Source organism: Quercus robur, chromosome 1 (genome assembly GCF_932294415.1).
Source record: "Quercus robur chromosome 1, dhQueRobu3.1, whole genome shotgun sequence".
NCBI lineage: Eukaryota > Viridiplantae > Streptophyta > Magnoliopsida > Fagales > Fagaceae > Quercus > Quercus robur.
Window position 1 is genome coordinate 10,880,273 of NC_065534.1, and position 10,856 is coordinate 10,891,128.

A 10,856-nucleotide genomic window follows, 5' to 3' on the forward strand; every position below is an offset into this window, starting at 1 on the left:
TCCTGTGAATAGGTGGATCTGGCCCATCTGTTGTCGGGCCCCACAGTACTATTTTTTTTCTAAAGAAAAATAGTACTAATTTAAAAAGTTAAGAGATATAATAAAATGTCACAAGATATTCACAATTCTAATTAAAATTGATCTTTGTAAAATAAACTTTTATTAACACTTATCATTTAAATGAGTTGTTCTAGGATTATACATATATTCACAAATTTTTCTCTACCACATACTCTATAACATCATAGTTATAAAAAAGAAGTTGTAAAATAATCTGTGTTCCTACTCCTTATATTTTCTTCCACGTTGTTTTACCCAAACCCAAAAACTCTCTTTTTTTTTTTCCTTTTTTCTTTCACTTTTTTTACATTCACTCATTCGCTTCTTCCTCATCTTCTTTGGATATCTCTTATTTTACTGAAAACTGAAAATTATTAAAAAAAATTTTCAATTACTGTTTATACTTAAAAACACTGTTGGTAAATAAAAAAAAATGAAACGCAAAATGTGGATTACATCCAAACGCGCACTTATTTTCATTTTTCTTTTACTTTCCTCCACACAAAGCCCCACACATACACGTCTCTCTTTTTCTCTCTCGCTCCCTCTCTCTACTCCATATTTTCTATTTATCAAAAACTCTACCGAATTCAAAAGGTTTTTTTTTGAGATTGATCTGTTTGGATAGAACTTATTTTGCTGAAACTAAAAATTGAAAACTGAAAACACTGTAGCAAAATATTTTTTAAAGGTGTGAATAGTGATGTGGGACCTATTTTTAATAAAAAAGTTGTTGAAAAGTATAATTTGTGAGACCGTAAACAGTGTACAGGAGCACTGTTTACAGTTGAATGGTCAACAATTGTGAACTGAACCAGAAAAAAAAAAAAAAAAAAAAAAAAAAAAAAAGCAAAACGGACTACAGTAAAACGTAGACTTGGAATAAGCTGAATCCAAACTGCACCCTAGATATGTAAGACGCAAATAAAATAAAATAAAAATTAGAGAAGAGAAGAAGAAGAAGCAGCACAGAAAAAGAAGCAGAAGAAGAAGAAGACGACGAGATGTCGCAGCACAGCAGAATAAAGGAGCATAAAGAACTATGGGCAATTTAGGAAAAAGAGAAACCCAAAATGGTAATATTCTTGTTTTGAGAAAACGCGTTTGTACGTTTTGCAATTGCTGCTGTGCCTAAACGTAGGAATCCTTTGAGCTGGAAAATGCACTTTTTTATAACGCACATTTGAAAAAAAACCAAACACGCGTTTTGAGTTTTGGGTTAGAAAACGCGCATTTTGGCCCCTTCAAAGGCGAACCAAACGGGCCCCTCAAAAACTCTTTTTAAGTTTTTGGGATTTCTTTTTTGACTAAAGCAATAAACTGGTATGAAAGTATGGCAAAAATTACTGAAACTAAACAAAATATTTCTCTATTATTGTTATTGAACAAGAGAAACCCCTAACCAAGGTGGCCAACATACATGAAATTTACATCTCAAAAAACAGCATCACAGTTCACAAGAGATTGAAGTTCACAACAAAAGTTGAAGAACATCAATAGTGCAACACATAGACATTGTACTCAACAATGGCATCTCCAGTCTTGGGATCAAAAGTATGAGTCCTGGCCTGAGCATAACCCCTAGAAAACCTGAAAAGCCCACTGCCTCCAATAACTGGCATCTCTCTCATGTTGTTGAACACTGAGTTCCTGCCTAGCACAGTAATTGTGCTACTATTATATTTGCCTTCAATGAATGCAAAGTTCATCACCATTAATAGACTCACCTCTTCTTGTGAAGCAGAGGCATAGAACCCTTGTGCCCTTCCCACCAATTTGGAGCTCACTTTTGGTCCTAAGGTTAAAGGGTTATCAATCATGCTTACAAAACCAAAGGTTGATGTGTTTTGGGGTGGTCTTACAACTGGGACTGAAGTGGCGTTGCGACCACTAACTATGTCATGCCAATAGAACTGAAAGTGGCTTAGCTTTTCTTCGTTTAACCCAAGGAGCTTCCTGTCTAGGATTCTTCCAAAGCCATGATCTTCTCCAATGACCAAAACTGTGGAGAGCGAAAGGATGAGGAAGAAGACGGTGAATTGGGAAGCCATTGGAACTCAACGTTGGTATACAAAAATTGGACCTGGTTAATGTCTCTATTTATAAAGTGAACAAAGGCCTTAGTCTTTACACTGACCAACCCCAATATGACACGTAATTTGTACGGAGGACTTTTGTCATCCACATGTTGAAAAACAAGTTCATAATTCTTTTTTCGTCAACCAAATTAGCTGGATGTGGAGGACTTATTAGATATTGGGAAGGGCAGTTGAATTATGGGCCTTAAAAGAGGGGTTATTATTTGCATTGAGCTTCAGCTTGTGGCAGTTGAAGTGGAGCTTGATGCAACCGCTGTTATTTTCCTAGTTTCTAGTAATTTTGATTTATTTGGGGGATCTTTCTGCCCTTGTTGGTGATTGTAGGGACCTTTTGGTGCAAATCTCTCCTACTAGATTGTTTCATTGCTACAAAGTGAATTTTTGTGCTGATGCCTTAGCTAAGTTGGGAATCTCTTACGATTCTTAATTTCGTTTTGTTTCTCCTCTCAATTGTTATTCTCCTGCTGCATTTTGATTATTTGGATTTGTATTGTAATAGACGTTGTAATTTAGTGGCTTCGGCCTTTGCTCTTTAGTTTCTTTCATATAAGTTCCTTTTTACCAAAAATAGAAAGAAAAAAAAAAAAAAACAAGTTTTACTAAGTTGTTTGTAATAAGTTATTTAAATGAAAAATATGTTAATATAATAAATAAAATCTTAATGGTAAAATATACTTTCTCAATTTTATTTATACCTAATTCTCAATGTAACCTGTATAACAAACTTAAACAGTTCATTGCCTTAGATAACCAAGGTCTCCCTCACGTTGATGAAGACTTAATTTTGCTACCATTATATAATATCCTTCAAAGAATGCAAGGGTTGGTAATCAATTAATTAAGGGTTAGACCAATTTGTTGTTGTGATTCGTATGCATAAGGCTGTTGTTGACAATGTATTGGAGGATGGCGCAATTTGGACACAGTAAGATTCACGGGCCACTCATGATTTACACTCATGCCAATAGAAGCATGAGGAGCTGAAGCTTTTTATTGTTGACGCCGAGTAACTTCTGATAGGCTCTTTAATAAAGCCCATGCTCTTCTCCAATCCCCCTTTTAAGTTCAATAGAATTTGGAAGTCTATTTCCATGAATACTTTACTTACCAATACCAAGTACCAACCCACTATTCAGCAAAAAAGAAGTACCAACCCCACAATTCAATTGCAAGTTTGCAACCTCATATTTTGGTAGCTCTACGGTCATTGGTCAATGTGTTAAAAAATAGGAGAATATCACGTCGGTTACCCTTCTTCTTGGAATGACCAAAATGTTACATCATGTTATTTATGGCATATAAATAATAATAATACATGGCATATGTAATTGGTCCATGACAATTCAAAGACTCTCTTTCTATCACTCTCTCTCTCTCTTTTTTTTTTTTTTTTTTTTTTTTTTTTTTCTTTTTTTGAGAGGCTCTTTCTATCTCTCTTGAGTGAAGAATAACTTTATTTGAGAATAAAATTCAACCCCAGGGATCAAATCATCAAAGTCATCTTCCTCCCCCACGGCCCACACATCAATGATGAAACACATTGAGAGAAACTGATCAGGAAGATAGCGATGCGTCGCACTCGAATGAGGAACAGAAATTGTCGCTTTTATTTAATGATAAAACAAATGGTGATATATTTAAAAGATTTTGTTTTCTACTCAAGTAAAAATAATGGAGCAAATAAATAAGTGAAACTTATAAACGATGATCCTAAACCTATTGTTAAAAATAAAAAATAAAAGTTTTTGCAATTAAAGTAGACCATTAGCATATCTTTGCCAAACCACATTCTTGACATCTCATGAAATGATTATGAGTAATGAGTTGGTGGGTGGCTAGCTAGTTGGGTGGGAATATGGGATTGTTGAGCGGGATGGAAATGAAGGAAGACATCATATGAGACTCTAACTACATGGCATCATTATAAAAATGTCATGTCAATAATATATAAGCTAAATGGCTAAGCTTTTCTTAATTTCTTAAGCCATTTAAGTTAAGGGTTCACAATGTCAAGATTTTCTTCAATGGCAAAAGTCAAAACTATGCCAAGGAATAAAAGATGAAAAGGTTTATCTCTTACTTAATTATGAAGTGGATTTATTAATTAAGTACCAATTAACCAATTATGTGATCATAGTTTTCACAATTAATGCACCACTAATTAGTAAGTTACCAAATCAAAAAGCAATAAGCATAATGCAATGAATACAACGAATACAATGATGAAGTGAAAAATTAATGAAAAATGACTCCAAAAAAAAAAAAAAAAAAAACCATTATAGAGGCACTCCTAACCCAATAAGGCAATTTACCATAGGAAAATAACTTACAAGTCTAGTTTAAGTCAACTGAAATCTCGAGATCCAAGGTTTTTTTTTTTTTTTTTTTTTTTTTTTTTTTTTTTTTTTGGGTTCTCGTCGAGCCTTACTCAATGAGTTGGTTTGAGCGCTGTTAGGACTAGTGATTTGGTTTGAACTTTGTGTTGGTGCAAACACAATAATAATGGAAATAACACAATGAGAAACTGAATAATACTTCTGAATATTATTAATGTAAAGAAAGAAATTACACAATACTATTTGAACTGAGGTGTGGCACTCGCTCTCTTTAAGGAGATTCAAGCTCTTGGTTGGCTAAACTTTGTAACTGGTGCAGACCTTCTTTGACTTGTCTTCCCCAAGATACAATAGCCTAACAAATGTCGTATGGCTAGAACAACCTCTGCACAAAGTGTTCAAGTCCAAAGCTCCACCAGAAAGAACATCCTTACTTGCTAAGAACCTCTCTATTTTTTTAGTGTATTTTTGCAGTAACTTGGATTGGGTTTAAATGAGTCTATTTATAGGCTCAATGGGCCTCATGAAATTACTACCCAAATTAATCTGATTAATTAGGTACTTTATTCTGATGTAGTGGGTGTTAAAAGGTTAATTGTTGGATATTCATTTCCATTTTTGATACCTCTACCCTTCACCTCTCCCTTGCGCACGTACCTAACCCAATATCTAAGACAATTCATGTTAGCCCATTAAAAAGAACAAAAAAGTCTCTCTCCTTTTCAATGTGGGATTAAACATTTTCACTCCTCATCTTCCATATTCACTCCCACATCTTTACATTTATGTTGTAACATTTATTTATTTTAATTATTTAATATTAAAATGCTCCAACAAGCCTCCACTCATTTTAATATTAAAGTTTTTAGTTAAAGAGAGATTACCAGGCAAAGATGGGTTACTATGCATCATGAAGGTGTGCTCTGCATTGAACCTTCACTTAGTAAAACAACGATCTCAACTCCAGAGTCGTAGTGGTCTCCGACTTGAACTAGGATTGTTTTAGGAAAATTAAGTGTCATTGCTTACACATAACAACCTAGGTGTTGACATGAGTTTTTATAGCTAGCACTTTACGGTTGTGTGTTGATCCCGGTTTCATGAGTGTATTTGAGATTAAGTCCAAATCTCATAGGTAGCGGCCCCACCCCCACACTCGCATAGGTAAAATTTTGTCAAAGGTGCTCCTATAATTCTAATTCCTCACTCATACGAGCTACAAATTTCATTAAGAGTTTTTTACTCAATCTCTCCACATTACAGGATAAATGCACTTACATCATAGGGATAAACAATTAAAAAATTATTTACAAAATAAATAATTAAAAAAATAAATAGTGCATTTCTTACGACCATCGTATGATTTGTTTTTCCCATTGAACCCAATTCTCAAGATCTCTGGTCCTTGGGTTGGGTATCCTCATACTCATGATTCTATGGACTTTAGTCCTATCCCCCTCGATGTATTCCAGACTCTATCTTTTGCTAAGGCCTTGGTAAATGGATCTGCAAGATTATTATTAGATTTAATATAATCCACAGTTATGATGCCACTACTCAAATAAGATCACATGGTATTATGCTTTCTTCTTATAGGTTTGGATTTTCCATTGTAGTAAAGGTTTTTAACTCTACCAATTGCAGCAGTGCTATCACAATGAATTAATATAGGTGAAATTGACTTTTCCCAAAGTGAAATTTCATATAACAAATCTCTAAGCCAATTTGCCTCTTCACTAGCTGAAACTAATGCTATTAATTCAGCTTCCATTGTTGAATTAGCAATTATTGTTTGCTTTTTAGATTTCCAACAAATAGCACCACTACCTAAGGTAAAAATATAACCAGTGGTAGAGAAAGAATCACCTGACAAAGTATTCCAATTGGCATCACTAAAAGCTTCAATCACAGTAGGGTACTTTTTATAAAATAAGCCATAGTTTTTGGTACCGATTAAATATCTCATGACTCGCTTAATAGCTAGCCAATGATCTTTATTAGGCTTGCTAGTAAATCTGCTAAGAACTCCTATTGAATATGCAATGTCAGGTCTAGTGCAATTAGTAGCATAGCGCAAATTACCAATGATGCTAGCATAATTCTTTTGATTAAAAATCTCATCATCATTATTCACAAGAAATAAATGAACACTAAAATTAAAAGGAGTAGCTACACTTTTGTGATCATGAAAATTATATTTTCTCAACATAATGTGATTGATCAAGAAATATCCCATCACATGTTTTTGTAATTTTCATGCCTAAAATAAAATTAGCTTCACCAAGATCTTTCATATCAAAATGGCTTTTAAGCATATTTTTTGTCTCATTTATAACATACATATTTGAGCCAAAAATCAACATATCATCCACATAGAGGCTAATAATAACATGCAAATTATTCTATGATTTAGAATAAATACATTTATCACATTCATTTGATTTATAACCATTTTCAATCATGCAGGAATCAAACTTTTCATGCCACTATTTTGGTGCTTGTTTTAAGCCATATAGGGATTTAGTTAGCTTACATATCTTGCTTTCTTGTCCAGGCTCTACAAAGCTTTCGGGTTGATCCATATAAATCTCTTCTTCTAGGTCCCCATTTAGAAAAGCAGTTTTTACATCCATTTGATGAATTTTCAAATCAAAAATTGCAGCAATAACTATTAACAGTCTAATAGATGTAATTCTTGTTATCGAAGAAAATGTATCAAAGAAATCAAAATCGGCTTTTTGTTTAAAGCCTTTTGCAACAAGTTTAACTTTAAACTTATCTATTGATCCATTCGATTTCAACTTTTTTCTAAGGACCCATTTACAACCTATGGTCTTACAACCCGGTGGAAGATCTACTAATTTCCAAGTTCTATTAGAAATTAGAGATTCCATCTCATCATTTATAGCCTCTTTCCAAAATATAGCATCAGGTGATGTTAAAACTTCTTTTAAATTTTGGGGATTTTCCTCAAGGTTGAAAACATAATAATCAGGACCAAAATCCTTTTCAACTTTAGCTCTTTTATTCCTTCTAGGTTCCATTTCAAAATTTTCTTAATTTTGTAAATGTGAAGCAGAAGAACTAGGTTGTGACAAAATATTTTCTTCACCTCCATTATTTTTCAATTTAAAAGGAAATTTTTCTTAATGAAAAATTGTATCACCAGATTCAAAAATTATTTTGTTTTCAAGATCAAAAAATCTATAAGCTGCACTATTAATCACATAACCAAGAAAAGCACAGGTAGTAGTTCTTATACCTAATTTAGGTATTTTAGGGTCAGTTAGCCTTACATAAGCAAGACAACCCCATACTCTCAACTATCCCAAATTTGGCTTATGTCCTTTCCACATCTCAAAAGGTGTGGTATGTGACTTTTTATGTGGCATCCTATTCAAAACATGACATGCAGTTAAAATAGCTTCACCCCAAAAATGTAAAGGTGCACCAGATTCAATTAACATGGCATTTGTTAACTCAATTAAAGTTCTAATTTTTCTTTCAGCCGCACAATTAGAAGCAGGTGAATATGGTGCAGTAGTTTCATGGATAATTCCCAAAGACTGAACAAATGAGTTGAATGCACTTGATCCATACTCACGACCTCTATCACTTCTTATTCTTTTTATTTTTCTACCGAATTGATTTTCAACTTCTTTTAAAATATCTTGAAATTTTTCAAAAGCATCACTTTTATTTTTCAATAAATAAATAGTTGTATATTTTGAGAAATCATCAATAAAAGTGATAATATATCTATTTCCTCCACAAGTTAAAACTCCCTCAAATTCACATAAATTGGAATGAATTAACTCAAGCAAATCGGTATTTCTTACAACACTTTTATGAAGCTTTTTTGTAATCTTAGCTTGATTACAAGTTTCACATTTTTCAAAATCTTTTGACAGTTTTTGAATTAATCCTAAACTACTCATGATTCCCACATATCTACTATTTATATGACACAAAGGAGCATGCCAAAAATTAATAGAAGAAAGCATATAAACTGAACCGGTAGATGCTTTATTATTCTCAACATTCAATTTAAACATTCCATCACAAGCATAACCCTTGCCCACAAATAATCCATTTTTAGTGATTATATAATTATCAGATTCCATAGTTTGCTTAAAGCTAGCCTTGTTAAGCAAAAAACTTGACATCAAATTCTTCCTCATGGACGGAGTGTAAAGTACATCTTTCAATGTTAGCACACGTCCAGAAGTGAATTTCAATTCAACCTCACCACTACCAAGAACCTTAGTTTTGCTAAAGTCACCAAGCATAATGGTTTTTTTTTCTTCAAAAGGAGTGTATAACTTGAACCAATTTTTATCATAACAGACGTGCCTATTAGCACTAGAATCTGCCCACCACCCTTCAACATATTGCACCATATTGATGTCTGTAATCATAGCCACTAAAGGCTCTTCGGTTACGTTAGCTTGTAGGACAGATTCACATTTCTGAAATTTGCAAAATCGATCAATATGCCCACTCTTGCCATAGACAAAACAGGATCTATTAAATTGATCTTGTGAAGGGTGTCCTTGGTTCTTATTGTAATTTTTATTCGGGTTTCCCATTCCTTGAGGTTTATTATTATTTTTAAAGGCTCTCTTTTTAGGCTTCAATTGACCATTTCTAGGAAAACGATTTTTGGGCATATTATTATTGGCTGAAATAAGGTTTATCTTTGTGGTGGAATTACCATTGCTCTCTTGTGTTATGAGTGCATCTTGTCCTCTAGCCTCCTCCTCCACACGGATGCGTGTGATCAAAGTCTCCAAGGATGTCTCATTTTGTTTGTGCCACAAAGTCTTTTGGAACTCCTTCCAAGATTGTAGTAGTTTATCAATTATGCCAGCTACCATCAAATTGTCTTCAATCTTTATGCCTTTGGATCTCAATTCTGCTACAATCATTTGGAAGTCTGACTTGTCTACCCAGGATACAACAGCCCAACAAGTGTCGTATGGCTAGAACGACCTCTGCACAAAGTGTTCAAGCCCAAAACTTCACCAGAAAGAACACCCTTCCTTGCCAAGAACATCTCAATTTTTTTAGTGTATTTTTGCAGTAACTTGGATTGGGTCTGAATGAGTCTATTTATAGGCTCAATGGGCACTAACTCTTTTAAGTTTTTGGGATTTCTTTTTTGACTAAAGCAATAAACTTGTATGAAAGTGTGGCAAAAATTACTGAAACTAAACAAAATATTTCTCTATTATTGTTATTGAACAAGAAAAACCATAGTGGCCAACATATATGAAATCTACACCTCAAAAAAGAGCATCACGATTCACAAGAGATTGAAGTTCACAACAAAGGTTCAAGAACATCAATAGTGCAACACATAGACATTGTACTCAACAATGGCATCTTTAGTCTTGGGATCAAAAGTATGAGTCCTGGCCTGAGCATAACCCCTAGAAAACCTGAAAAGCCCACTGCCTCCAATAACTGGCATCTCTCTCATGCTGTCGAACACTGAGTCCCTCCCTAGCACAGTAATTGTGCTACTATTATATTTGCCTTCAATGAATGCAAAGTTCATCACCATTAATAGACTCATTTCTTGTTGTGAAGCAGAGGCATAGAACCCTTGCGCCCTTCCCACCAATTTGGAGCTCACTTTTGGTCCTAAGGTTAAAGGGTCATCGATCATGCTTACAAAACCAAAGGTTGATGTGTTTTGGGGTGGTCTTACAACTGGGACTGAAGTGGGATTGCGACCACTAACTATGTCATGCCAATAGAACTGAAAGTGGCTTATCTTTTCTTCCTTTAACCCAAGGAGCTTCCTGTCTAGGATTCTTCCAAAGCCATGATCTTCTCCAATGACCAAAACTGTGGAGAGCGAAAGGATGAGGAAGAAGACGGTGAATTGGGAAGCCATTGGAACTCAACGTTGGTAAACAAAAATTGGACTTGGTTAATGTCTCTATTTATATATAAAGTGAACAAAGGCCTTAGTCTTTACACTGACCAACCCCAATATGACACGTAATTTGTATGGAGGACTTTTGTCATCCACATTTTGGAAAACAAGTGTATAATTCATTTTTCGTTAACCTTTATGTGGTATGACCCGCCCTCCCCTTGGAAGACTTGGCTTTAAGTTACAGGCAGCGCCAAATTAGCTGGATGTGGAGGACCTATTAGAAATTGGGAAGGGCAGTTGAATTATCGGCCTTAAGAGAGGGGTTATTATTATTTATTAGCATTGGGCTTCAGCTTGTGGCAGTTGAAGTGGAGCTTGATGCAACTGCTGTTATTTTCCTAGTTTCTAGTAATTTTGATTTATTTGGGGATCTTTCTGCCTTTGTTGATGATTGTAGGGACCTTTTGGTGCAAA

The 10,856-nt window shown here is 34.3% G+C and overlaps 2 protein-coding genes across 2 annotated transcripts; both read right to left on the bottom strand.

The window, feature by feature from the left end:
- Positions 1 to 1,407: 1,407 nt before the first annotated feature.
- On the bottom strand, positions 1,408 to 2,141 carry LOC126720490 (dirigent protein 22-like). The gene has a single exon (XM_050422983.1). The coding sequence runs from the start codon at positions 2,109 to 2,111 to the stop codon at positions 1,554 to 1,556; it is 558 nt and encodes a 185-aa protein (XP_050278940.1). The 5' UTR covers positions 2,112 to 2,141; the 3' UTR covers positions 1,408 to 1,553.
- Positions 1,408 to 10,433, bottom strand: LOC126720494 (dirigent protein 19-like). The gene is made up of 2 exons (XM_050422995.1): positions 9,829 to 10,433; positions 1,408 to 1,542 (listed from the first exon to the last, which is right to left on the bottom strand). Exon 1 carries the CDS (start codon positions 10,395 to 10,397, stop codon positions 9,840 to 9,842), a length of 558 nt encoding a protein of 185 aa, XP_050278952.1. The 5' UTR covers positions 10,398 to 10,433; the 3' UTR covers positions 1,408 to 1,542; positions 9,829 to 9,839.
- Positions 10,434 to 10,856: the final 423 nt, after the last annotated feature.